At 55.9% G+C, this 25,724-nt stretch overlaps 9 protein-coding genes across 9 annotated transcripts; 4 read left to right on the forward strand and 5 right to left on the reverse strand.

Moving 5' to 3' along the window:
- Positions 1–43: 43 nt before the first annotated feature.
- F5Z01DRAFT_694258 (KilA-N domain-containing protein) lies at positions 44–2,588 on the reverse strand (the record flags this gene model as incomplete). The annotated part of the gene is made up of 4 exons (XM_046266239.1): positions 44–1,268; positions 1,332–1,738; positions 1,803–1,938; positions 1,985–2,588. 4 exons carry the CDS (start codon positions 2,586–2,588, stop codon positions 412–414), a joined length of 2,004 nt encoding a protein of 667 aa, XP_046114420.1. The 3' UTR covers positions 44–411.
- A 952-nt stretch (positions 2,589–3,540) lies between these two features.
- F5Z01DRAFT_368761 (uncharacterized protein) lies at positions 3,541–4,648 on the forward strand. The gene has a single exon (XM_046259331.1). The coding sequence runs from the start codon at positions 3,838–3,840 to the stop codon at positions 4,447–4,449; it is 612 nt and encodes a 203-aa protein (XP_046114421.1). The 5' UTR covers positions 3,541–3,837; the 3' UTR covers positions 4,450–4,648.
- A 4,629-nt stretch (positions 4,649–9,277) lies between these two features.
- F5Z01DRAFT_369848 (uncharacterized protein) lies at positions 9,278–10,425 on the reverse strand. The gene has a single exon (XM_046259335.1). The coding sequence runs from the start codon at positions 10,165–10,167 to the stop codon at positions 9,385–9,387; it is 783 nt and encodes a 260-aa protein (XP_046114422.1). The 5' UTR covers positions 10,168–10,425; the 3' UTR covers positions 9,278–9,384.
- A 1,807-nt stretch (positions 10,426–12,232) lies between these two features.
- Positions 12,233–13,096, forward strand: F5Z01DRAFT_683890 (uncharacterized protein; the record flags this gene model as incomplete). The annotated part of the gene is made up of 2 exons (XM_046265889.1): positions 12,233–12,876; positions 12,937–13,096. The coding sequence occupies 2 exons, from the start codon at positions 12,233–12,235 to the stop codon at positions 13,094–13,096; spliced, it is 804 nt and encodes a 267-aa protein (XP_046114423.1).
- Positions 13,097–13,797: 701 nt separating this feature from the next.
- F5Z01DRAFT_370728 (chaperonin 10-like protein) lies at positions 13,798–15,297 on the forward strand. Its single transcript, XM_046259339.1, has 4 exons — positions 13,798–14,136; positions 14,223–14,509; positions 14,572–14,703; positions 14,786–15,297. Exons 1-4 carry the CDS (start codon positions 13,949–13,951, stop codon positions 15,259–15,261), a joined length of 1,083 nt encoding a protein of 360 aa, XP_046114424.1. The 5' UTR covers positions 13,798–13,948; the 3' UTR covers positions 15,262–15,297.
- On the reverse strand, positions 15,298–17,640 carry F5Z01DRAFT_369963 (propionyl-CoA synthase). The gene is made up of 3 exons (XM_046259336.1): positions 17,145–17,640; positions 15,814–17,085; positions 15,298–15,761 (listed from the first exon to the last, which is right to left on the reverse strand). The coding sequence occupies exons 1-3, from the start codon at positions 17,530–17,532 to the stop codon at positions 15,334–15,336; spliced, it is 2,088 nt and encodes a 695-aa protein (XP_046114425.1). The 5' UTR covers positions 17,533–17,640; the 3' UTR covers positions 15,298–15,333.
- A 1,272-nt stretch (positions 17,641–18,912) lies between these two features.
- Positions 18,913–19,424, reverse strand: F5Z01DRAFT_677799 (uncharacterized protein; the record flags this gene model as incomplete). Its single annotated transcript, XM_046265395.1, has 2 exons — positions 18,913–19,105; positions 19,180–19,424. The coding sequence occupies 2 exons, from the start codon at positions 19,422–19,424 to the stop codon at positions 18,913–18,915; spliced, it is 438 nt and encodes a 145-aa protein (XP_046114426.1).
- A 3,605-nt stretch (positions 19,425–23,029) lies between these two features.
- F5Z01DRAFT_370809 (uncharacterized protein) lies at positions 23,030–24,277 on the forward strand. The gene is made up of 2 exons (XM_046259340.1): positions 23,030–23,147; positions 23,202–24,277. Exons 1-2 carry the CDS (start codon positions 23,123–23,125, stop codon positions 24,176–24,178), a joined length of 1,002 nt encoding a protein of 333 aa, XP_046114427.1. The 5' UTR covers positions 23,030–23,122; the 3' UTR covers positions 24,179–24,277.
- Positions 24,228–25,624, reverse strand: F5Z01DRAFT_666218 (Alpha/Beta hydrolase protein). The gene is made up of 4 exons (XM_046264213.1): positions 25,200–25,624; positions 25,096–25,151; positions 24,381–25,050; positions 24,228–24,332 (listed from the first exon to the last, which is right to left on the reverse strand). The coding sequence occupies exons 1-4, from the start codon at positions 25,306–25,308 to the stop codon at positions 24,238–24,240; spliced, it is 930 nt and encodes a 309-aa protein (XP_046114428.1). The 5' UTR covers positions 25,309–25,624; the 3' UTR covers positions 24,228–24,237.
- Between the last annotated feature and the right edge of the window lie 100 nt (positions 25,625–25,724).

Here is a 25,724-nt window from a genome sequence, read left to right on the forward strand (position 1 = left end):
TCTTGTTGGATCAGATCGGCAGTGGAATGATGAGCACCCAAGGAAAAATGAGCAAGAAACATGTAGCAAGGAAATAGCAATCGTTCGATGAGGCCGTCGGGGATATCGCAAGCCCCTTGGTGGTCGTTACAAGGGAGCAAGGATGGTTTCCCGCATGAAACGGCCCGGTATGTCGATGAAGGCAAATAACGATGATCGCGTGCAAATTGCGCGGGGGCGGCGCTTCGTCCGGAATTATATCCTCTTGTGGAAGCGTTTATCTCATAAACCGTGTACGTCCCATGACGAGCAAGGCATGCATGTCATGCTTGGGAGCATGGGAGCACCGGTGGTCGTGGCGCGTCAACGGTTCCGAATCGACTCTTCACTGCCGTCTGCGGGCAATGGGCGGCAGATGCGGAGGTGATGCACCTACCGCGGTCGTGGGTCGCTGGGAACTGACGACGCAGGCCGTGGTCCCATCGAGTCGAAGGGGGGAGCCGGGAGATTCGACTCCATTGTTTTCCGACGCTTGAGGTCCATGCCAGGGAGCTCGCCCATCTGGCGGGGAAGCTCCTCGTCTTCGCGGCCGCGCTTGACACCGCCAACAGGAGCGTTGCTCATGGGTGGCTGGGGCGCGTAGCCGCCATTGGGCATAGAGTTGGACATCTCAGCGGGAGGCGCATAGACATCGCCGCCCGTGCTGCCATTTGTGGCCGGACGGTCACCGTTCACTCCGTTGTAGAAGTGGGATGGGTGTTGTTGCACACGCGGGGAGCTGCCGTAGCCCGACGTGTGGGAGTAGTAGGGCTGAGGCTGCGCTGCCGTGCGGGGGGTGGCCCGGCCAGATCCAGGGTGGTGGTTAGGTGAGCCCGTCATGTTGGGGTCGACATTGTTGTTGTCGCTAGTCAAGGCGCCTACGCCAGGGGCGGTGTAGCTGTACGAGGGCCTGTTGTGATCATACGCGCTGCTGTCGTGCGTGTACTCGGCATCGTGCTCGTGCTCGCCTTCCTCCTCGCCGTGCGGCTGCGGTGCGTTCTCCGAGGGCAGGATGCCGGCTTTGGAGTCGCCCTCACCCATGGGGCCCGAGCCAGATGGCCTGCTCGCCGGGGGACCCATCTCATGCTTCGGGTAGGCGTGCGCATGGCTGTACAGGCGATCTTGTGAGCCATTGGTCGACGGCGCGTACGGCGACTGCTGGTTGGGAGCCGTGTTATAGAGAGAGCGCGAGTTGTCGTAGCCTTGGCCGCTAGAGTGGTAGGAAGGCATCGAGCCGGGCGGGGTGGTAGCTGGTGTGGTTGGCATTGAGCGAGCATGGCCAAGGCCATTGTCCATGGCGATGGGGTTGGTACCTTGAGACCCGTTCATACCCTGCCCTTGCCACCCAAAGCTATCCGAGTTGCCCATGTTGGGCATGACGCTAGAGGTGCTCGCAGGGGGTGTTGGGAATGTGTTGGAGCGGTCGAGAGAAGGTCGGCCCATGTTGCTGGAGGGGAGCGGGGGCTGCGACCCTGGCATGCCCATGGAATGCGGCGGCTGTATCGAAGGCAGCGAGCCGGAATTGCCCTGGCCAGTGGGTGAACGCAACGCTTGGCCCTGCTCTTGCTTTCTACGCTCAGCAGCGGCCATGACTTGCGTTGTGCGGCTCTGGTTTGTCGGGTGGTAGAGCAGTGCGCCGATGTTGTGCACGAACAACGGATACAGGAGCTCGGTGATCTTCTCCTTGTTGGCGAAGTCAAGGGCGCGCTCATAGGGAATCCTGATCATGTCTCAGCAAATGACTTGGGGAAATGTCTCACTGCGCAATCAAATGAGGCACATACCAGACACCTTTGAGGTGCATTGGGCCGATTTTGACAACGTGGCGAACCTTCTCGCTCTTTAAAATACCGTCACGTCGCCCGCGTGTCATGCCAGCCACGTTCAACAGCTTGGTTCCGTTAATCATGTGATTGTCTACTTTTGGTCAGCCCCGACATGTACACCAGCACGCGAAAACGCTTACCTTCACGACGCGCGACGCAGATACCACGAGCCTCGACTTGAAAGCACAGGCTGCCTTCATCTTCCCAGAGTGTCGCCGTGACACGGGGCTTCATGCCTGGAGGGGGGTTCTGGCCTGTCGAATCAAAAGCATAGCCGGGCGGCACGCCACCCTGACCTGGCAGAGGCAGAACGTTCTGGTTCGGCAGGCCGCCGGGCATGTGGCCGCCAGATGGCGAGGTCATGCCGTTGCCGTACGCATAAGAGTACGGCGCCGGGCCGCCATTGGAGTACGGCTGGCCATGCTGCATGATCGGAGGCTGGTTGGAGTAGTGACTGATGGGCCCCGAGGAGACTGGTGGCTGCTGTTGCTGTGCCCCGGACATGTGCTGTGGGTAATACATCTCACTGTGCGGTGGGCCGCTGTTCATGGCGTCGTACTTTGAGATGGCGGTGGCCGGTCCAGTGATTGCGTTGTCGGGAAGAGAAGGGGGCGTTCGGGGTCCGTTGGAGGAGGCAACAGACGTATAGGAGGAATGCGAGCCTAGCCGTGGGGATGAGGACGAAGAGGAGTATGCGTGGCTAGGTGGCAAGGGGGGAAGCGACGAAGTCTGTCCGCTGTTCATACGCACGGAGTAGGGGGGGATCGATAAGGAGCAAGGTGCACCAAATTCGCAGGCGCTCTAGTGGTATCGATCACTAGTGGTGTCCAGGCCAGGATATCGAGAGTTGATGAGCTCGGACAGACCAGTACAGCTAGCGCTTTTCCGCAAGCAAAGACCGCGTTGAACAAGCACAAGAACTTGCGTCGACCAAGACGAGGAAACGTTCTGGCGCGTTTGGGTTGGACGCAGGTATCGCAATGTGTAGTATCGTTGAGGGTGAGTACGCTTTGTACTCAGGGTGTCGACTGGGCGTGTGTTCGTGCAAATGCGTGTTACTCGTAACAGGGCATCAACTCAGTTCGTTGCAATCGTAACACGCCGCGTAAGCTGAACAGGATGAGTGTCGCAACACGGGACCAAGAGACAACTGGTACGAGACTCGAGCGAGTCGGTCAAAGGACGGTGCGACAAAGACAAGCCGGCGCTGCAGGTGCGATTCGCGATCAAGGAAGCGATATCGAGAACAAGTGGTTTCGTAGCGAATGGATCGACGGATGTCGTTTGCTTGCAGAATGGTCAATCGCTGCGAGAAACGAGGCCAGGGCCGACGACGACGAGACACGCAGAAACGATGGACGTGCGGCTACTGGAGGTTTCCTGTGCCTGGCGAGATGAGATGAGGCGGCGTGGGAGTCAACAAGTGGCCGCTACTGCAATGCATATGGGTGGTTAGCAGCGTGCGTTGAAGATCCCGAGAAGGATTGAGCTTGAGCAGGACAAGGAGAGATGAGAGAGGTGTAGTGTAGCTGCGCGCCGCGCGCCTCTGCGAAGCTCTGCTGGTCTTGCAGGCAATCAAGGAGGGGAGGGCCAGGCCAAATGGGCGAGGATGGAGGAGAGCGAGCGGGAGGACGCATGAAGCGGAGTAGGCCTGCTTGAAAGCTGCATGAGTGTGGGTTGGGCAATTGTACTCACCAACGCACAGAACTGGGTCAGGTCAGGTCAGGCAAGCCAAATCAGATGCCCGTTGTCCCGAAAGCAGAGAAGAGGGGGAAGAGAGGAAAAACGACGAGGGCAGGAGAGGCGAGCTTGGGGAGGAAATAAACGAGGTCGGCAGCCCGAGCGAGAATGAGGAGAGGGCGAAGAGACGAGGTCGTGAGCGAGGACGGGCAGGATCAAGAGAAGAGAGGAGGGCGAGCAGCTAGATGAACAGTGCGGGACCGGGGATGGTTTTGTTTGTGGAGGTTGGGCCTGGCTGCTGGCTGGCTGGCTGATGAGAGAAGCGAAGCGACCAGCGCGCGAGAACTACGAACGCTTGAGTGACTGTAGTAGTGAAGAGAGCCTGGCCTCAGCCCTGGCCCAGTCCTCAGAAGTCACAGTGAGAGTGACTGGAGTGAGTGAGATGGACTGGCCGGGGGGTGTCTGTCGAAACGGTTCCGTCCATAGCGGAAGAGCAGACATGGATTGGATAGAATGGGGGTTTCTCCCGCTCTCATTGGCCTACCATGGACGGGGGGTTCCGACGAGCCCCCTAGAGCACGCTGTAAGCTCAGGATTGCTCCCGTTAACGCCTGGAGGCTGGCCGTTGGTTAGCACAAGTAGCCTTCTGATTGACCCCGAGCCAGCAGCCTATCTCCGTCGAAGTGATGGCCCTCTTTGGGGGTGGAAGTGGTCAAATTGGTTCTTCAGTATCCCCCGACATAATGGTCCCTTACGCCCTCAACTTTTCGTACGCCGTCGATCATCCATCGACTACAATGCGCAGGCACCCGTCGTGACTGATTACTTCTTCTCCCACCGACTGCCAGACGGTACACGGCCAGCGAAGAGGAGTGGATGGCGCCCGTGGAGACCACGACAGGGGCTATCAGGCTCGGACCCATGACAGAGTGGGTCTAGTTTTGCAAAAGTCGCGCTACTTTGTTCTCGCTCGCACTGTCTGGACACGGTAGGATCACGAAGCCTGAGGTCAATTGATACGCCTACGACGAGTAATGTGTGTTTGAGTCTTTGAGGTCACCTTCATGAGGATAATTATTGTTTAGCAAGGATCACTTTCGTGGCTGCAATCCGTACCAACGCACATCCTACAAACTGCTGCAGCAATTGCCTGCTCACGTTGTCAACGACGCTTCTCGGCTAGTCATGGACGGGGTTGGAACATGAAGCTACGCAAATGGATTCCGTAACAATACAGCAAATGGCCTGCCCGCCTACCCAGATCGAGGTAAATATCAGGATGGTCCGTCTAGAGAAGTCTCACTCGTTCACCCGTGTCTGTTGATGAGACTTGTTAACGTCAGACAATCTCGTGCGCACTCACAACTACGAGCACTATTGCTCGGAAGAACTGCAGTTCTGCCGGCATATCAAGCGACTAATGAATATGGACATACCACAGAACCTAGGAAATCCAGACGCCCGGAGTTATGCACACTATTGCCCTATATGCCGGTCTGCCCAGCGATGCACATGTCATGCTATGCTATGCTATGCACACTTTTGGCAGACACACACACAGCCAAATCGACAATGCGGCGACAGGACCCTGATAACTAAATAGTAAACCTCGATTCTCTATGATAACCACCAGCCTCTTCCTGCTGCTCGCTTATGATTATTTTAGACAACAGTTCGTATTAGCTTCGCACGGCTCGGCTTGTTGAGCAAGCATCATGATGCCCTCCATGTCCTCCAAAAGGCCCCGGCCGAGCTCCTTAAAAACACCACCAGCCCCCCCTCCTCAGTGGCCTGAGATGCCAGGGTGCGTGTGATGACCAGGGTCTCGTCCTCGAGCGCGACCCTTGTCGCCAGAGTGGAGCAGCGTCGCACCAGGATCAGTCCAGTCCATCGTCCCGCTTTCTGATGATTGTGCGCTGGCACCACTTGTCTCTCGACTCGGCCGTCCGTCCAGTCGGCAAGAAAAGGATTGAGCGCGACGGCGGGGGGATGTCCATCCCAAGCGGGGCCTGTGAACATTGTGTTGTTCAGCTTCGGGTCAGTCATGAACCCGTCCCGTGGCCTAAATCGGTTATTTTGGAAGCTCATCGTGGCAGCAACTCGGTATCTTTGCGATGGATAGCAGCGACCAGGCGCGATACTAGTAGCTACTGTCGTACGCACTGCTTCTCCTTATCCATGGCTAACTCACAGTATCAACTATGTCTCTCGACATCTCACGATTCTCATCCTGCTGTCCTTATCTTGCGGGACACTACCTTCCCTTCCCCCCACCGTCAACTGCAGACGCGGTGGATCCAATGCTTGGCAAGATACCTATCCCTGCTGTTGACCGCTGCATTACACCACGTCCTTCTTCGGCCGGCCCCTCGTCAGCACCTACCGCTATGCATCCTCGACCGGTCAGAGTGATTGTTTTGGATACTGTGCAAGCGCGTAATAACAACACACAGCAAGACATCTTCATAAGCGCGCAATTCGTCGTCTGTGAGGTGGCTGGATGTCCTCAGTGGCTACGGAGCCAATCATGTCTGCTTAGCTTTCGCTCTGGAAAGTCAATTCGCTGGCTCGTGAGCTAGACTTCTAGTCCACGTAGTATATTCCGTCAAGCTTCAGCCATTCGCTCCAGACGATAGCAACCACGAGTCGGAGCCTGATGCACACTAATAACATACCTACGTTCTCCGCGGTGCACTGCACTCCAGACATCTGTACTCCGTACCTGCTTATATGCAGCTTAGGCACATGAAGGCTGGAGCTACTTTGACTCCACTAGAAGCTTGCTATGCTCGGTGGGAGGAGCCGATGGATGCCATCTCTCTCAGATCACTGGGACAGACCGAGTCTTGCCGACAGTGTTTCAGAAGACAAGGTTTCCTGAGAGAGACAGTGTCTTCCAAGGCCTCGCGTGTTCGTAGCCGGCGCCCGATCTGGTGAGACACTCGGAGGTCGTAGAATCGCCAAATGCCATAGTTTCCAACTTTTCTCACCGCTTGCTTGCTCACATGTCTCAAGAAGCAGCAAATGACGTTGCGAATGGGTAGACATGAGGAGTTATAGTGCTATTTTTATAATTATGCCACGAATTGACTTTGGTGGTTGAGTCTTTACTGTCCAAGTGCTAGAGCTAAATCGTCATACGCACTATACAGCGCATCGCCGTTCATTGGACATTTCTTGAGCCAGGCATGGCATGGCAGGAGTTCTTATCCGCAGCATGGCTTAGAAGCGCAATCATCGAAGCATCGCATTTGCGAACGTACGTATCTCTAGTTTGAAGTTTTGACCTGACGCAGGCTGGTGATCTTCGCAACGCCAGGTGGGGTCTCCAGATGCACGAACGGATGGAGGTTATCCGTACGATGCGCCCCAATGCAAGATTCCGTCCAAGCTAAAAAAGTAGGCTGGTCCATCGTGCCTGCGTGCCCTTGATTAGCGGCCTTGCCTGCCTGCACCTGCCCAGCCTTGCCAGCCACTTTGCAGTTGAGCTGTGCACGTGATTGTGCATACCTGACAGTTGCCCTTGCCCTCCATCCAGTCCCTTGTGTGTGGTTTCACCATCGCGCATCATCAGCCTTGGACGACAATCCGGATCAGTCTTGCAATTGATCGAGACGCAGGAGCATTGCCAGCCTCGTCAATGTTTCGAAAGATGAACCTGTCCACGGGCTCGCGAACGACAGGGCCACCACCCATCTCACTGCCCCGCACAATGCGCGAAATAATTACTTTCCGTCGGACGAACATGGATTTGCTGCCCCCTCGGCTGAATTCGAGGACGGATCGACTGTGAGAGCACCGGGCCTTCATCCTCGCACTGTCATGGCGCCTGACGGGCAGTTTGTGCGTACCGGCACGGTCGCCAGCCACCCTCATATTCCCGCTCTATCTCTCTTTCTCGCTTTCCAGAGTCCTTTCTCCTCAACAACGCTCCCAGGTCCACTCATTTTCTACTCTTACAGCAGCTCGCGCCGACGCCAAGCAAGACCAGGAGCTACGCCCCGGTCCCTGTAAAGCCCTCTTGCGCAATCTGGCCGAGGCTAGGGATTGGAGAGGGTGGTACGAGCACGAATCGGACTTGTTGGACCCCTCGACATTCAAACCGTGACAAAGCGATGTTGGGACGCTACCATACTGGTGAGGAGGACCGGTGTGCAACCAGGCTGGAGATGTCTCACTCTACGGATACTCGAGGCTGAGTAGTAGAAGCAATGAGGTTCGCTTGCTTCTGATCGCCATCAATTCCTATACTATGCGACACAGAACAGTTTGAGTTGTCGTTCAGCAAGGCGTTGTGTAATCGACTGCAAGTATGCAGATTGCAATGCACAATTGCCTGGTGGCGAACAACAAGCATTAGGCCCAGCATCCAGACGCATCTCAAGATTTGCATGCAACGCCTCGGCTCGGGACGTTGTAGTGGCTCAGGTTTCCGGTTACCCGCCATGCAGCGGTACGCATGTCTTGAGGCTCGATATGCAGGTCATTGAAACTATCAAAGAAAAAGCCGCTTGTGGTCAGAGACGATGCAGTTCACGCGTCCATTTGGACTGAGCAGGCTATGATACTACCTGAAGCACTGGCAGCAACAACCTGTCGAAGTGGTCGGCGCCAGGCGCTTGGCACTGGTTCGTCAGATGCCAGGTCGACGATGGCCTGCCAATTGGAGACCCTACGGTGGCTTGTGGTTATACGTAGTGGTATCGGCGCTGTACAGTACCCAAGCCTGTCGCTACTATTCCGTGCGATTTACGTCTAATGTGTCTCACTCTCGGACTCGCTGCCTCGAGGCGCTGCTGTTGAACCAGTCCTGGGAGTGTTCGAATCAATGGTGAAAGGTCCGACGTTTTCTTCACTCTACCATCAAACGTCCTGCACAGCACCGCAGCATCGTTCCGACCAGATCTTGCTGCGCCGAGGGACTCGAGACATGCCAAAGTCCCTGCAGCGCCGTCTCAAAAAGTCAAGCGGGGGATGATCGAGCGGGATGGCCGCCCAAGCCGCACGGCGCACGCACCAAGGGCACGTTGGCTCGAGCACTTGCAGGATATGCACAGCGGCTATGTAGGCCTAAAGCAAAGCCAATCACGGAAACAGCATATCCACACGCACTGGACAAGGGGAACCCTGCCACAGTGCCAGGCGTGTGTGCCCCCCAAAGGTCTTGATCGATTCCGCGGTTATTTTGTCGCTTCATGGCGGTAACGCAGAGAGCTCTGGCGTACCTTGGACCTCTGTATCTCATGGCTGTCCTTGACCATATGCAAGTGCCAACGCCGGTGAAAATCGACCCTCTGATTCGACTGGCGAGTCTAGCCCATTGTCAGGATGCACATGGAATTCTACAACCTCAACCAACAACTCGTTGGCTGGTTGTCTGTAGATTCTAATGTCCCGCGTCGTCGGTGCCCCGAGAACAGAGCACGGGACCAACATGAACTCTCCAACAAAACCTTGCTTGACCTGTCATCCTTGCAACTCAAACACAGAATTGCTCGTCATCCAGAGCACAAGATCTTGCTGAGCCATCGCAACGACGAGCAGAGATGTGTACCAGACATCGGCGCACTTCTCCAAAGAGGCGGCCCATTATGGCGGCCTTCGTGGCGTATTGTCAACAACAATCTTGGGGTCTCGGTCCAATGAACTGCCACCACGTCTCAAGCACACCACCACGTAGCTGGCGAACGAACCCCTCCCCGTTGGCTAATAATAAGACGGACGCCGTTGTTGTCGACTTTGGCGACGCACACTGCCATGCCGCAAAAGCGTCACAAGAGTTCTTCGTCCCGTAATGAGAGGAAGGTCATGCTGAAGCCACAGTTGCACATGGCACTACCTGTATACCGTACAATAATCATCATCGCCGGCCCATCATTCTGGTTGGTTCACTGACCCGTCCTGCGCGGGCACCACCTTGCAGATCTTGGTAACAGCTGAGCACGATAACCAGGCAGAAGGCGTGCTGATGCAGCGGTGTAGCGGGCCGCGCAGCTGTCCGGCGCAACGTACGCATGCGTGAAGCTGGTTCCCGCGTCCTAAAAGGCATAGGAAGCTCCTTAGCCCGCACCAGAAGTACCGACCAACAAGGCTTCACGGCACGGGACGCAGGATGTCTTTGTGTCGCTTGACAAACAGTGTCTGTCTGTATGATTTTAATGGCGCCGGCGTGTCTTGCCCGCTCAACAAGTCCCGACACGATCCACGTAAAGCTCGGGCTGCCATTGCTGGCTGGTGCGATCCTACACCGCCAGTTCAAAAGTGGGTGGTTCTGGCGGACACGTTTTCTGAGTTGCAACTCGCTTGGGGGGCAGCCAACCTCACCGCAGTCACCACCCTCCTTACATGATTGTGCATGAGGAGCCTGGCGCCCACCAATGACACTTCCGAAGACGCACGGCGATCGTGGCAGCAATGGCAGCCAGGAGAAGCAGGTCAAGAACCGCCTCGGTTGACAGATCTTGCAGCCCTTACCTCGTTGCAGCACCAAAATAAGCCCTACTGAAGCACAGCAGCGCCTTGGGGGGACACAGAATGGACCACCTGTCAGGCATGCTTGCCGCTGGTGGCTTGCGCCTTGCGGCTGTCGATGGGTTCTGGGCAGGGCTGTTCCACAGCATTGCCTTGAGGACCGTATATGCATGAAGGCATGTCTATCGGGTTCACCTTTGAGCTCTTGGGCCGTGAGCCTCGCACGACGTTACGCGTGGTCTTGGTCTGAAACGCTCCTGGCTCTCTCTCAAGCTCCCTCGGGGTTGAGCAGGTCTTGCTCTTGTCGGTTCTCACGAAGCCGCCTGGTTACGGCTGGTACCATCCGCTGAACGGCCAACGTCAACAGTCGGCGCCATACCATCTATGCAGCCGCTGCCTGCACCGGGGGACACGGACCAGCTGCGGTGCATGAAGATCTGGCGACAGCATCTTCCCACCGTACATTAGCCCTCCCGCCAGGCAGCACACCCACTGGGCACTGGACAGGTCGTGGGTGGCCATTATTATCTCCTCCGGGAGTGGTCGTGCTCATTGTCACAGGCACACCATCAACCCACCATGGCAATCCGTTCTGCTGTATGGTTTACCTTGTGGCAATGGGAAATTGACGTCTAGTCTCCAACCCCTCCGAGACCATGGCCACCGACTGCGCAAGATCCTTGACGGGGGGTGTCAAGACATGGTCTGACGGCGCACAGGACTCTTCATGCACAGACGTGACGGAGACAACCAACAGAGTACCAACAAATGCGTCTCCGATGAGGCATATGCCCGAGTCTTCCAGTGAGCCGTGTCGGCGGCGTAGCACAGCATTTGTGCCAAGGTCAGGGCCCCGATCCATGTCAGCTCCTATTTGTACTGTGCATCTGTAGGAGAGGGGTCGAGCGAATAGCCGGCGGCGCTGCGAGACCAGCGCCAGGAGGCTGTCTATATTTCGCAAGCAACGTCGGTCGTGTCCTGGCGCTGCCCTCGCCTGCCGACGTTCTGGATATAGCACGTACGCATATGCCATGGAACGGCGATCCGGCAATAGGCATGTGATCTCCCTGTGGAAAGCTGCGAACTTTGAAATGTGCAGTGGCACTCACATGTAGGTATGTTGCGCATATGTGCCTGCCAGAATAGCAGGTCTTGACCGCTGTGAAGCAAGGCAGCACAGCGATTATGCAGCGTCGCCCCATGCAGACTCCCATCTCCATGGACGATTTATTACAGTCCCAGTTACGGGCAAGACACTGGGACGGATCGGTGATGTCCACGGCCCGTGAAAGGCCTTTTCCTTTGACCCCTAGAAAGGAGTGGCGTAGGGGGCCGCCGGGCTCAGCCTCGACCAGGAGGGACATGAATGTTACCTAGCCCCTGACAGTGGCAGAAAGGGGTAGCATCTGCATTTTCCTTTCCACGGGACAATGAGCCCTGACCATGCTCTAGTCCTCGGGGCCGATCTGGACTGCGGCAAGATTCATTTCTCCCTCGGCGAATGATCGGCGCGCCCGTAGGAAGAGTTTTCTCATCGTTGTGTAAGGGGCTTGGGTGGTCGAGATCTATCTACCAGTGCGGTTTGGCAATATGCGAGGGAGAGTATTAGCCCGCAAGCGTAGTGCCCATGCAAACCACACCATGGTTCAGGCTTGCTATGGTACGGTTTCCACCGAAAGCATTCGGGCAAGTCAATGCTTATATTGAACCCAACATTGTGAGAAAAATTGCCTCGTGTGTTGTCACACAGGTTAGTGGACTGTGAACATCGCATGCACACGTACATGTAGGTTGCTGATGTAACAACTAGCGACGGTATCGTTTAGATTGATTGCAGACCGTTAAAAAAATAAATAAAAAAATACTGTGACTTCTTGCGATAGAAAAAGCATTCTTTTGCCTCAGTACCTCAGCCGTGGTTATCCGTGTCCTGCGACTTGTCGTTGATGTCGTGGAACAATAGGACCAGTACCCATGATAGGGTAGCTCAATTGCCAACGTATCGCTGTCAGGTGATCCCGCGCAACAATTGCGTCAATGCTCATGACACGTGCAAACTCCATCGCGTCCCACTCCTGGGTTACCCCCTTCCCTTGTTGAAGGGCTATTTCGATGTCATTCCCTTCTCCCTCCTATCGTGAAGCTTTGCCTCGCAAGGACGCTCCAGGGGCTTGTCAAGCATACAGTGCATCACCTCATTGCTACATAAGAACCCATCACTGAGAGCCAGCATCGAAATGCCTCCCCCCAAACCAACCATCCCGCCTGCCGCGAAACCTCGCTACGGCAAGAACTTTGACCCATGGAACTCATCTGGCACCGGTCACCAGCGCCCCGACAACACGCCTGGCTCCAGTACTGGGTGGCGCGAGTCGCGCAGCCGGAAGCTCACCTCTCAATTCCGCGCTGGTGGGAGTGGAGGGCAACGGCTGGGCGACACATGGGGTCCTGGAGCGGAGGGGTTCGACAAGGGAATTGGGGCAGTCGTAGAGGAGCCAAAAGGGAGGAGCGTCATTGACATGCTCATGAGGCCTGCCTCGAGGGAAAGCACACCCAAACTTACCGAAGAAGTGGGCAAAGGTGAGGTCGAGCACGAAGAGGCCGAAGAAAAAGAGGCGAAGAAAGGCATCTTCCAGGGCGTGGTGGTGTATGTCAACGGAAGCACATTCCCTCACATATCCGACCACAAGCTCAAGCAAGTACTGAGCGAGAACGGGGGTCAAATGGCGATTCATCTGGGACGCAGAAAAGTCACACATGTCATCGTGGGAAGACCCAATAGTGCCGGCTACGGCGCTGGGGGCGGGCTGGCAGGAGGTAAACTCGACAAGGAGATACGCAAAATGAGAGGCGTGGGAGTCAAGTTTGTTGGCGTTGAGTGGTACGTTCATCTCATCCCCATCAGCATGCTGTGCGAGATCTTGCAACTGACCGCATACAGGGTACTGGAAAGCCTCAAGGCCTGCAAGCGTTTGCCCGAAGCACGATTTGTCGACTTGAAGGTCGTCCCAAAGTCACAGCGGAGTGTCTATGGACTGTATGCCAAGCAACCTCCCATGGATGACGAGATACATGGAACGACAATGAAGAAGACGACGTAATGATCACGATCATGGATGACAATGAATCAGCAACAAGCGGTCAGGATGTGCCTGTCATCGACACCGTCACGTGGGACAAGTGGCCTTCGAAACGGGCGTTCACCTCCGGCAGATGGCATTCGCGCAACGTGACCCATCCCCGTGGCCCTATCTCCGTCAGCGTGCAACACGATCACTTGCTCCGGGATAGGGGACGGACACATACGCATCAGCAGCCGGCGGTCACACACGACCATCGGTTGACATCCCGACGAATGACTTGCGACACACCGCCATTGCGCAAAAGCTCGTATCTAGCCAGCCTCACGTCGTTCGTGTACGCTCCCCTCCGGTCCTCCCCCGACACATTGCAACAGAACTGGGCTCTTGTGGTAGGTGTTTGTGCGACGACTCGGGGTTGTGCGACTGGAAGTGTGGCATCGTGCGACAACACTCGAGGCCAATGCACGGAGCTGATGGATGACTAGTCATGTTGCGCACGCACATCCTTGTGGGAACACGGGGACGCATCGTCGCGAAGGCATGGGGTAATGGCGTTCTGATAGAGGCAATGGCTCTGAGTATGGAGGGCCGGGGAGATCAAGGCGGATGAGTTGAGTGTTGCTGCCACAGAGCCAGATTGGAACACCAACGTTTCAAGACTTGAGAGTTTGCCAACATTGAGCTCCTTTGGGCAGTGCGCTATGTGAGGCGCTATCAATGGGATGGATGAGGTCTGGCGGCGCAGACGGAGTTAGGGAAGCATTGGGGCCAAACCCGCGCATGACAGAAAAGGCCACAAACCTCGGCATCATCGCCCAGCACTTACTTCCTGAACATAGCCAACAATAACGTCGTCCCACCATCGAAACCATGGCTGAAACCATGCTAGCCATTACGGCTCCCAAATTCACCGACCCGAGCAAGTATGAGCTGTCCACGGTGACGCGACCCACGGTCACCGAGCAGACTGACGTCGTCATCCGCGTCCACGCCGCAAGCATCAATCCCGTAGACGTGAAGAAGGCGGCCGGCGTCTTCAAGCAGGCAGTCCAGGAACAGTGAGTGAGCCTCGAACCCCAGGTCCTACCTACCTGCCTGCTGGCCCCTCGCCGTTGGCCGTCCCAAGCTCACGAGCCACATGCAGATTCCCTTATCAGATCGGCTACGACGCAGCAGGCGTGGTGACCGAGGTCGGATCAGCAGTCACCCGCGTCAAAGTTGGCGATGAGGTCTACACGCGCCTGCCGGAAGCCAGCCGGGGGTCTTGGAGCGAGTACGCCAAGTGCGCCGAGTCCTTTGTGGCTCTCAAGCCCGCCAGCTTATCCTTTAGTGACGCTGCGTCGATGCCTCTGGCGGGTGTCACGGCGCTCCAGGCTCTGAACAAGTATGAGGGGTCTTTGGAGGGCAAGACGGTGTTTGTGCCTGCAGGTTGTAAGTACCAAGGAACCTCGTAGACGACTGGAGAGTGTCGTGTTGACCGAGGTGGACAATAGTGAGCGGTACGGGGCTTTTCGCCTGTCAACTGGCCAAGAACGTCTTTCGAGCCGGCAAGGTGATTACAACCGTCTCGACCTCCAAGGTTTCTCAAGTCCCTCGACTCTTGGGCGAAGGTGTGGTCGATCAGAGTAAGTATCGGAACCTATCCTCTTCTCTCCCTGGTCTTCGCAACCAGCTTGCTGATCAATGTGTCTTTCTTCCGCGAAACAGTCATTGATTACACCAAGGAGGATCCAAAGAAAGTGATTGCGCCACGTTCGGTCGACTTCCTCTTCGACACGACTGGCCAGTCCATGCAGTTTCTGTCTCTCGTGGTGCCCAAGACAGGCTTCATCGTCTCCATTTCCACAACACCCTCTGCGTCCACGCTGCAGGCGTCCAATGTCATGCAGCGGCCCGACAATCCACGTATTCCCCTCGTCGGTCGCCTCTTCCTCGACGCCACGGACAGTCTGCGGAAACTGAGAGCGTGGCGCTGGGGCGTCACGTACTTGTACTGGTTCCTGCAGCCCAATGGAGGAGACCTGGACAAGCTGCGAGGCTATGTGGTTGAGGGCAAACTTGTGCCCGTGATCGGGTTGAAGGTGAATCTGCGCGATGTTGAAAAGGTGCGCGAGGCATGTCTACAGACGTACAATGGCAAGGGTGGTCTGGGGAAGACAGTCTTGCAAGTCAACCAGAGTTGATATTGAGTAATGCATTCGAATATCCTGAACGTGCAAGCATACTGGAACCGCTACGACAAAATGGCTGCCCCTTTACAACTTGGCCTTGTGCGTCGCCCCCTTTTCCTTAAAGTACTCCTCTACGCGTGTCCTTGCCACCTCCACGACGCCCCTATCCTCGACTGTACTCGGCACGCCCACCTCCTTCTTGAACTCGCCCTGTGATCCGTTCTCGAGGAGCTCTCGCAGGACCCGTCTGAGTGTCTTGCCGGAGCGCGTGCGTGGGATCATGCCCTTGCCCTGGATGAGGCCACCCAGAGTGGCGATTGGACCGACCTGTTTTCGGATGAGATCCTGGATCTCGGCGAATAACTCCTTTGTCGGCATGACGGACGCTGGGTGTGGCTCCGAGGAGAGTGTGACGAACGCAAACGGCAGCTGTCCCTTGAGGGAATCGGGGATACCGACAACACAGCACTCGGCCACGGAAGGGTGGCAGGCGATTGCCTGCTCAATGCCACCTGGGACGCGTTAGTTAGCAGATTATCCAAAGGCTAGCTATAAAGAACTCACCACTTGACAGTCGATGCGCGCTGACGTTGAGCACGTCGTCGTTGCGGCTCATGACATGCACGTAGCCCTCCTCGTCGACATAGCCGCTATCCCCCGTGTCCAGCCACTTGCCCCTGAAGCGCTTCAGATACCCATTGTAGAACCTCTCCTCCTCGCGCCACAGCGTTCGGAAGGCTGTGGGCGGGAGCGGCGTGGCGAGCACAATGTTGCCCATAGACCTGCGCCCAACCTCGTTCCCCTCGTCGTCGACGGCCCGGATGTCGAAGCCAGGCATGGGCTTGCCGGCGCTGCCCGGCTTGAGGGCGATGGGCGGGTGGTCGCGCGTCGCGTGTTGGCGGTGGTGTCCCGTGTGCGGGACGAGGGCGCGCCCCGTCATGGGCGAGCCGGACTCGGTGGACCACCAGTTGTCGATGACATGGGCGTCGCGGGCGCCATGCTTCTCGAGAAGCTCCTGATACATGGATATGATGGTGGGCTCGGACCTCTCCCCGGCGAGAAAGAGCGCCTTGAGCGACTTGAGGCCGCCTCGCTCGCCGATCCGGTGAAAGTGCTTGTTGTCAGGGTCGTCACGCTTGATGGCTCGGAGCGCGGTGGGCGCCGTGAACAGCGCAGAGACCTTGTACTCTTCGACCATGCGCCAGAGCGCCGACGCATCAGGTGTCCCGACGGGCTTCCCCTCGTAGAGCACCGTCGCAGCGCCCGCGAGCAGTGGTGCGTAGATGATGTACGAGTGGCCGACCACCCAGCCAATGTCCGAAGCCGTGAAGATGACATCGCCGGGGCCGTGGATGTTGAAGAGGTACGCGATGGACAGATGCAGTCCCACTGCGTAGCCACCTGCATCGCGGACGACACCCTTTGGCGAGCCTGTCGTTCCAGAGGTGTGGATGATATAGACGGGATCGGTGCCCTTGACGGGCACACACTCCGCCTTGACGCCTCTCGCCTTGGCGCCCCTGACGAGCTTCTGCCAGGGTCTCTGGCCTTGCGAGCGGTCCACGGGAGCCCATCTGGACACGTCTCTCTGCCAGATGATGGTCCGGCTGGGCTTGTGCGTGGCGAGTTGGATGGCCTCCTCGACGAGTGGCCGATACGGCGTCGGGGGTTTGTTGCCCTCGATTCCGCAGGACGCCGTCAGGAGCGCAACCGGCTGGCATGCATCGATCCTCTGCGCGAGCGCGTTGGGCGCGAACCCTCCAAACACGACAGAGTGGACGGCGCCGAGGCGGTTGATGGCTAGGATCCCAACCAGAGCCGATGGGATCATGGGCACTGCCGGTCAGTATATCAGTTCTTTCGACATGGATCATAGGGGGCGCGAGCTTGCTTACTGTAGAGCATGACCACGTCGCCTTTCTTGACGCCTTCTTCCCTGAGCGCTCCCGCCAGAGCCTCGACGTCTTCGAGCAGCTGCCGGTACGTGATCTTCTGCTTCGACTTTGTCACGGGGCTGTCCCAGTAAATCGCAGGCTCGTCTCCTCGTCCGGCCAGGACATGTCGATCCACGCAATTGTAGCATGTCGATATCTCGCCGTCTGGGAACCACGCCCATTCGGGGTGGGTAGTGCCGTCCTTGAGGGTCTTTGTGCTCTGCGTCAGCGTCGTGCTGGGCTTTCTGTGCCAGTGGAGATGTTCGGCCTGATGAGCCCAGAAACCCTCAGGGTCTGCTAGGCTTTGCCGGAGGACCTCATCCTGGACGTGAGTGGTTTTGTCGTTCATCGTGCACGACGAATTCAATGAACAGGATTGAGTGTGAGCCTGCTACTACGCGATGACGCAGCGTTGGGAATGGGGACTGGCCAGTCTATGGTAGGAGAAGTGCCGAGGCTCCTTGCGCTGGGGGTAGACGCTGTCTGCTGGAAGCTTGATTCCAACAAAGCATGTGCAGATGCTTTCAATTGGCGTAGGATATGAGATGTGTCTCAAGTGTCAACAATGTGCTGGGGAAAGTTAATCCATGTGGCGAGGTTCAGTCCAGACGACATGGAATCTGGGGTTGGTCGTGGGGAAAGCGGCTCCCCGCATAACCGCACATTGCCGTTCCTTTGCCCCGGAGTCTATTGCCCCCACTGCTCACAAGTCGGACTAACATCATATTCATCAAGACGCATTGTATTATACGTATGGCTGTACTCGAAATGTCAACGTTCCTCCTGTATCATGGTCGACCCAGCTGAGACCACTGGGACGGGTCTCACCGTCCGCATACCTCGCCAACGCCATTGCCGATTGCAAGTTGCAAGACATCTTGGAGTCGTCGCAATCAACCGAAAGACACGGGAGTGTCAGGACGAGTCGCATTCCAGGGCCGCCTCGTGCGGGTTCTTACTTGGTGCTGCTCTCATCAACGACCTCACTGTCAAATGAAAGGAGCGATAGTGTTCATGTGCCGGGCCAAAACTAGCCTCCTGGCAGTGCCATCCTATTTGTACGAGCAGTAGCTACAGATACAACGACACTGATACAAAATTGTCCAGAGAACCATAAAAACACCCGACCAGAGTTCATAAAGAGTACAGAGACCGATGAAACAGACACTCGAGAGGGGATTCTTTGCATTTCTCAGGTGTGGACAGCCCGACGAGGAGGCCAACAGGAGAGCCAGCTTGGCTTCTATCGCTAGTAACCAAACCCTGCTCCCCATGTTCCCTCGCCCAGGGCAGCCAGACCCGAAAAACAAGAAGACCGCACACACGTAATTGTCTCGTCCCTCTCGAGTGTGAAATGTTGTTGATTTTCATCGTCTCCTTCCAAAAGTACTCCCAAGTCCCCTCCTGTTGAGAAGTAAACCACGCCTCCTCCCCATGGAAGAAGGAATTGTCTATGCCCATTTGTCTCGTATATATATATATACCCACCCGATTAAAGTATGTGCTCGCAACCTCCCCGGTTGTGTAAATCAATGTGACAAGAAATCACCCCTCCACAAAATATCTTCGGTCGTTCACTTTGCCGCTCCAGAACGTTGCGCAAAATCAATCGAACAAAGGGAATCGTTGTTGGTTTTGGTTTTTTTGGTCTTGTAGAAAGGTCGTAGATTCTGTCGCCTGCCTACTTCAAGACGTGGCGCGGCGAAGCGTCGTCAAGAAAGTAGTCGATTTACAGGAAGAAGGCGGCAATACCAGCCAGACCAGCGAGGCCAGAGAGGCCAGCGACCTTGGCGGCGGCACCGGGGACGGGGGTGACCTCGGGCTGCTCGGGGGTCGTAGACTCCTCAGGGGTGGTGGGGAGGTTGGTGGTGGGCTGGGGAACACCAGGAACCTGGGGGATGGTGGTGTTCTGGTGGGGAGGGCTGTTGGCAGAATTAGCATTGGTCTTCAATGACTGACTGGTCTCCTCAGAGAGCAGTTGGCGGAGAGTACTCACCAGTCGTGGCAGACGACAGTGCTGGTGGGGATCACGGGCTTGGTGATGGTGCAGGGGCAGTCGGTGATGGTGAGAGTGGTGGGCTCGGTGACGGTGTAGGTCTTGGTGCCCTGGGTGATCTCGGTGGGACCGGGGCAGTAGGTGACGAAGACGTCAACGACCTCGGTGACAACGGTACCGTTGTGAGCACCAGCCATGGCGCCAGTGGCGGCGGCGGCGACGATAGCAGCGACGGAGTACTTCATCTTGTCGGTATTAGGAGGGTAACTCGAAAGTTCGGGGTATTAGTTGGTTTGGTTTGGTTGTTTTAACGAAAGTACTTGACTAAAAAGTCAGGGCGTAGTGTAGCAGTATGTACTGAGTGAATGTGTGGGTGAGGAGAGAAGGAGGAGGAGGGGGATGGACGACATTTCGACGGCTGCATCTTTATACGGTCTGTCGCTTGGTTGGCGGTGTCTGTCTGTCCGTCCGTCTGTCAGGGGTCAAGCATGGGAGGGAGGGGCGTCTAATCCAATACGCGTTAGTCAAACCCAGCAGTGCATTCGGGACGACCGTGCAGTCACTGCAGTGGGTGTGGGACCAGCACTGGATGAACGTCGAAGCTCAGGGGAGCCAATCACCGGCCTACCCTCCGAGTCGACACTTCAGTCGACAGGGCACTGCAGCGGCTGATAGGGGAAGAGCTTAATTAGTATTAGGGGGAGTGTCCCGCCAGGAACATTCATCCGGGGCGTGTGTTCCAGGCCTGGCTGGCACCTTTGCAATCAATTCATCGGCGCTCGCCTCGCCTTGTTGCAACGTCGGATCTTTCCAGCTTCCAATCTCCAGTAGAAAAACGTTCCGTGCAGTCCAAGCCAGTCACTGTTGTCCGTGCTGTTTATCACTGTGCCAAACTGTCTTCGGATCCTTGGCCGTATTATGTGGCCCTGGTCGTGGCCCCGTCATCTCCGTATCTGCGACCTCAAACTGACATGGACAGTGTCTCGGCGGAATGTCTGGGAATGTAGCGAGCTGCTGATGAGGGTATCAAACCCTTCGCGAGAATATCATCCTTCGTCTTTTGAAGTAAAAATTAATATCTTGGTTACTGTACGTGGACGTGGATGCGCACGCAATTCTCACGGCATGAACAACGTTACCGGTAATTGTCGAGCACCACCGTACTGCCCACAGTTTACTGCTCAGCTGACTGTCCATCGGGACATTTATGCGCGCTACCATCCAACAAGTCTGTATCGGATGGTTCTAGACTCCGCACTCCCTGTCGATAACTGTTGCGACGGTTCATACATTCGATGAATCCGGTGCCGGATTGCCACCGCGTCTCAAACGGATGCTATTCCTGGGATGGAGGGACGGAGCTCAGGCACCAGTTGCACAGTATCACCCGCTAATGCAGGTACGAGGGCGCTCCGCGTCCTTCTAGCGCACCAGAGCGGCAGCGCTATCACGCCCACTGGAGACGGGCGCCTCCGTCAAAGCTGGGCGACATGAGCACCTCGATAACAGCTTCGACCAGCTTGACGCCACTTCTCTGCGTCTGCAGCCTCCAGTCCTTTTCTCAGCTCTCATCAATTGAATGAATTGGTTCTGCTGCCTGCAGTTGAGGCGTTTCGTCTGACGGCAATCGGACTGAACAAGCGCTATTGGTTGAAGCATCACAGGCTTGCAGGCGACTACAAGAGCGGCAGGGGGGGAACATTGACGAATAATTTGCAGCGGAGCTTCTCATTCGCTCGCCACCAAGGCACGAGTGCAGATGAGGTTAAATTACAGTGCCGCCTGTCCAGCATCTCTCGTGCATAATGCAGCGGGTGATGATTATTATCTGAGGCTTCCGTCTTCAAGCACTCGATCACCGACTATCTGGTGAGCAAGAGACATGATTCGTACCAACTAATTAATTACGGCAAGGTCATCACGTTTCGGAGAATGAATGCCCTAATTACTGCATATGGGCCATGGCAGCCTGCGAGTGACTCGTCACCCGTGGTATCTCCTAATCTAGCACGCGACTGGACATTGTCAAGGAAGCACAGTCGCCCTTTGGTTCAAAACTTTCACAATGCATCTTCCCCGAAATCACCTCGGTGGTAATACGAGCTTAATTAGGAAGCATCCAGTTTGGTACCTAATTGAGCAACCGGAGATCAACGACACTCTCTAATACGGTAATACCGCTCACCGACCGCCGATTGCACATCTGGCTGGTGCCGAGATCGCCTGGGGCCCAGATGCTGTTTTTGGAGTCAACAAATGAGTTGTTTAGGCAGTTGATCGCCCCTTTGTTGGAGCACTCAGCGGCGTGGAAAATTGTGAACCCCTGCTCTTCCGATGATCTGGCGGAATCGCTGTCTGTGTCCTTTGCCTGCCTCACTTGGCTTCGCCGTGAAGCGAGGGTGACCCAATCTAGATCCCACACCTCTTTCAAGTTTCAACTGCAGCAGTGGCAAATTGTTGGCGCTGGTTATCTCGTGTTCTCTCCATTTTAGCCATATGGGACGCTCAAATGCCTGAATGATGCATCCTGGCTCTGAGCGGCCATGAAATGACTCTTTTTCACATTACCTACGTCTGGGCCGCTGTTATAGTTCATTACTTTTCCGCAGCTGAGCTTGCCGCTTTGATTTGTGTTGATAGCGACTGATCTCTGGATCGTGAGGTTCTCAATTAGCCTTACTAGCTTATTCAATGGCTTGCAGAACTTCTACAAACTATTAGCGCGAGCCGCCGCGGACGAAAGCCAAAGCGCAATTTCCCATCGCGGATTGTGTGGAGGTGATCAATGACAATCCGCTGATTCGCTCCGACGCGTCGACGGTCGTCTCTCAGGAGCAGCAGCACGCGTCGTACAGCAACAAGCACCACAAGCGCGCGTTGGTGAGCCAGCCTTATCGCCTGCTTCCGGTGAGGCTGCGATAATTAGGATTCAGCCAACCATGCGGCCACTCCTCCCGCGATCCTCTTGCCTCGCGTGGGCATTGTCGATAATCCGGCATGCGAGCCGACCGCCAGGAGGTGGGACTCCCTCATTTCCCTGTACGAGGTGCGGCTCGTTCTCACAGCGGGACACGCTCCAGACAGGTTCCCAAAGAGACTGATGACCGCTTCATCTTGTTGATCAATGTGAAGCCTTATCGGCGTGACTATCATGCGAACGACAGAACGCCCCCGTGCTTGCTTTCCAAGGTTAAGTGAGATGACCATGTATTCCCAAGCGCACCGTAAAAGGTCGTCATGAAGGACGAGTAGCCTTTGTGGTGTGGTAGTCACGCGAGCATCCTGAGGAGAGTTTCTCGACGACTTTGTATGAGTCCATCAACAGCGTCAGTGCGACTCTTCAGCGCCTTTTCCTGTTCTTTCGGACCATGGCGTCTCCATTCTATCTCGGCCTTCTTCGCGGAAGCTGTCGAGTTGGCCTCAAAGCCACGTCGTACGGGAGAAGCAGCCGAGTACGCAACGCTACGCGTACTGCACTGGCATCGCGTTCCGCCCTTGAGTACTGACGAACAAGCACGCCAGGGAATACCAGCGCGACGTTTTTCGTCTCGAGGATGCCACTATCATCAGATCAATCTTCAATGGCGGACTTTCCTGGCATCCATTGTCGACTACTTGCCCGAGTACATTCTGATCGAAGTTCGATGCCTGCTTGGCCGCACAAACACAATAATATCTCAAGACAGTCAATACACGATGTCAATAGCCCAGATGCTCAAGGTTGAACACGCTGACTCTACTGCGTTCACGTATTAATAAAGCGCTGCAACCACCAACAATGACGTCAGTGGAGTTGCGGACAATCGACGTCGGAAGTGCGGCTTCGACATCGCAGAGTAGCGATGACGCTATTTCTATCGTCTTCATGCCATCTTGACCGATATCTTCACCAGTCACTTCAACAGACATACACCAGATCAGTCCCGAGCATAACTCATACGAGATGGCAGACACGATGAAGGCTGTTGGTACGATCACCGACTCAAAGAAAGGAACGCGCAGTGGGCACTAACACGCCTTAGATATCAAGGGTGGCAAGGGCTCGGCGGAGGACTTGTTCATCAACTCCATTGAGAAGCCCAAGGTCACGCCTGGCAATGCCATTGTCAAGATCAAGGCCTTTGGCATCAACCGCATGGACATCATCCAACGTGTGGGCCGCTATCCTCTACCTCCGCAGGCGCCGTCCACACTTGGTGTCGAGTTCAGCGGTACCATTGAGTCCGTCGGTGACAATGACCACGGCTTCAAGAATGGGGATGCCGTCTTTGGCCTCGCCTACGGCGGCGCCTATGCTGAGTACATCAGCGTGAGCACCAAGATGCTCATCAAGAAGCCAGATGAGCTCAGCTGGGAGCAGGCTGCTGCTGTGCCCGAAACGTGGATTACGGCCACACAGGCGCTCCATCTCATCCTTGGCATGGAGAAGGGCAAGAGTATCCTTTGGCACGCGGGAGCATCGGGCGTGTCCATCGCGGGCATCCAGCTTTCCCACCTGGCGGGAGCATCGGCTGTCTACGCCACGGCTGGAACTGATGAGAAGTGCGACTTTATTAAGAGCAAGCTGTCCGCCACCGGTGCTTTCAACTACAAGACACAAGATTGGGCCGAAGAGATCAAAAAGGCTACCGACGGCAAGGGGGTCGACTACATTGTTGACTTTGTGGGCGGAAACTACTTCCAAAAGAACCTAGATGTCTGCGCGCGCGATGCGCGGATCGTTCTCCTCGGTACCCTGAGTGGTGGCAAGGTTTCGGATGCCGATATCAGCCAGATCCTGTTCAAGCGAATCCGCATTGAAGGCAGCACGCTCCGCAGCCGCGACGAGGATTACCAGGGCAAGTTGCGGGACCGTCTGGAGCAATATGTTCCGTCCTTTGTGAACGGTGATCTGAAGATCATTCTGGACGAAGTCTTCACCTGGGAGAAGATCCAGGAAGCGCACAAGCACATGGAGGACGCAAAGAATTCGGGCAAGATAGTCTGCACCATTCCGTGATAGTGTGCTCATCATTCATCAATTACAAGAAAGACGTCTCCCAGACCATGATACTTGGACTAGTGATTCTGCAGCCACTTGAGCATCTGGTCGTACGCTGTCGCCTGCGCATCCTTAATGGACTGGTCTTGGTATTCGCCGACCACCGCAAAGCCTGTCATTGTTAGCGATGTAATTATATGCTCTCCGTGTGAGGACTAACCGTGAGGAACACCGGGGTACACTTGCACCTCGTGCTCTACGTTTGCGTCGGCCATTTGGTCCTCGCCCGCTGAGCGAACTTCGTCTGGGAACAAAGGATCATTTTCAACACAAACGAAACTCAGAGGCGCCTTGAGCCCCTTGAAGTCGTCAGGCGCGACACTGGCAGGGTGGGCCAATGCGCCAGCCTTGATCAGGGGTGGCTCCTTTTGCTTCGCGGCCTCTTCATCGCCACCAGATGTAGCTTCGCGCTCCTGGGCGAGGTGCATGACGAACCGTGCGCCAACGCAGTAGCCGACTGCATAGATGCCGTCCCCGTGCCGTATTGCTTCAGCGTGTTGCTCTCTCGCCGTCTCGACGACCTTGTGCAGCCGAGGCATGACCTTGTCGGGTGTGATTCTCGCCAGCCACATGTCAATCACGAAGCTCTTTGCCATCTCGGCGGCTCGGATCTTGAACTTTTCGAGGAGCGAGGCGGAATCGTCGACCATGGGGGCGGCAGGGGCGGTGTCGCCACCAAACATGTCAGGCATGAGAACGAGGTAACCTTCACTGGCGAAGCGGTCGGCCTGGATTTGATTGTTGACGGACTTGATACCAGTGCCCCCTGTCAGGAGGAGGAGAAGGCGAGCGGGCGCATGAGGGTAGTCGGAAGGCTTGGAGATGTAGACCTAGGGGGGTTAGCTACCTGGCTCGAACGAGCAAGATGTCCCTACATCGATATCGGTCTGGCCGAGCTTGACGATCTCGCCAGTGGAAGAGACGCCGGCAGCTGAAGGTCATAAGCTCGACTACCACAGTGTAGGGCTATCGAACTCACGGGTCGGTCTGTCCGTGACGCAGTGCTCTCCCGCCGCCGGTGCTTGTGCTGTGGGCTGCTCTTGAGCATCGCTCTCCGGAGCTCTGGTTGCTACGTCGTTGTCGGCCATGATGTGTTAATGCTCGCTTCGTATATGGTAATGTGCTGGAAACGCTTTCTCGAAAACACGCGCACAGTTCTTCAATGGATTCCGCAGATGCAGGTGGTTGTTTTGTTGGAAGGCGCAGCTTGGTGGAGGTGAGCCGTTACATGTCGCACATGTATCAGACGTATTGCTGCTTGGTTGACTGTCCCGATTCAACCTCACATTCGAAGTGAAGGGTCTCAGTACAAACTGCGCAGCTGGCAACAGTTCAAATCATCAACATCGAATATTAAATTGACCGCCGTTCTTTTGCAAAGATAAACGTGACCGGGCGTTGGACAAGATCTTGCTCTTCACGTAGGGTAGTCTAATTCATTTATTACGTCAGCTCATTTGGACCCCGCCATTCCTGCACGCACTTCCACTGAACGCGTTCAGAC

Source organism: Emericellopsis atlantica (assembly GCF_019669845.1).
Source record: "Emericellopsis atlantica unplaced genomic scaffold F5Z01scaffold_36, whole genome shotgun sequence".
NCBI classification, from domain to species: domain Eukaryota; kingdom Fungi; phylum Ascomycota; class Sordariomycetes; order Hypocreales; family Bionectriaceae; genus Emericellopsis; species Emericellopsis atlantica.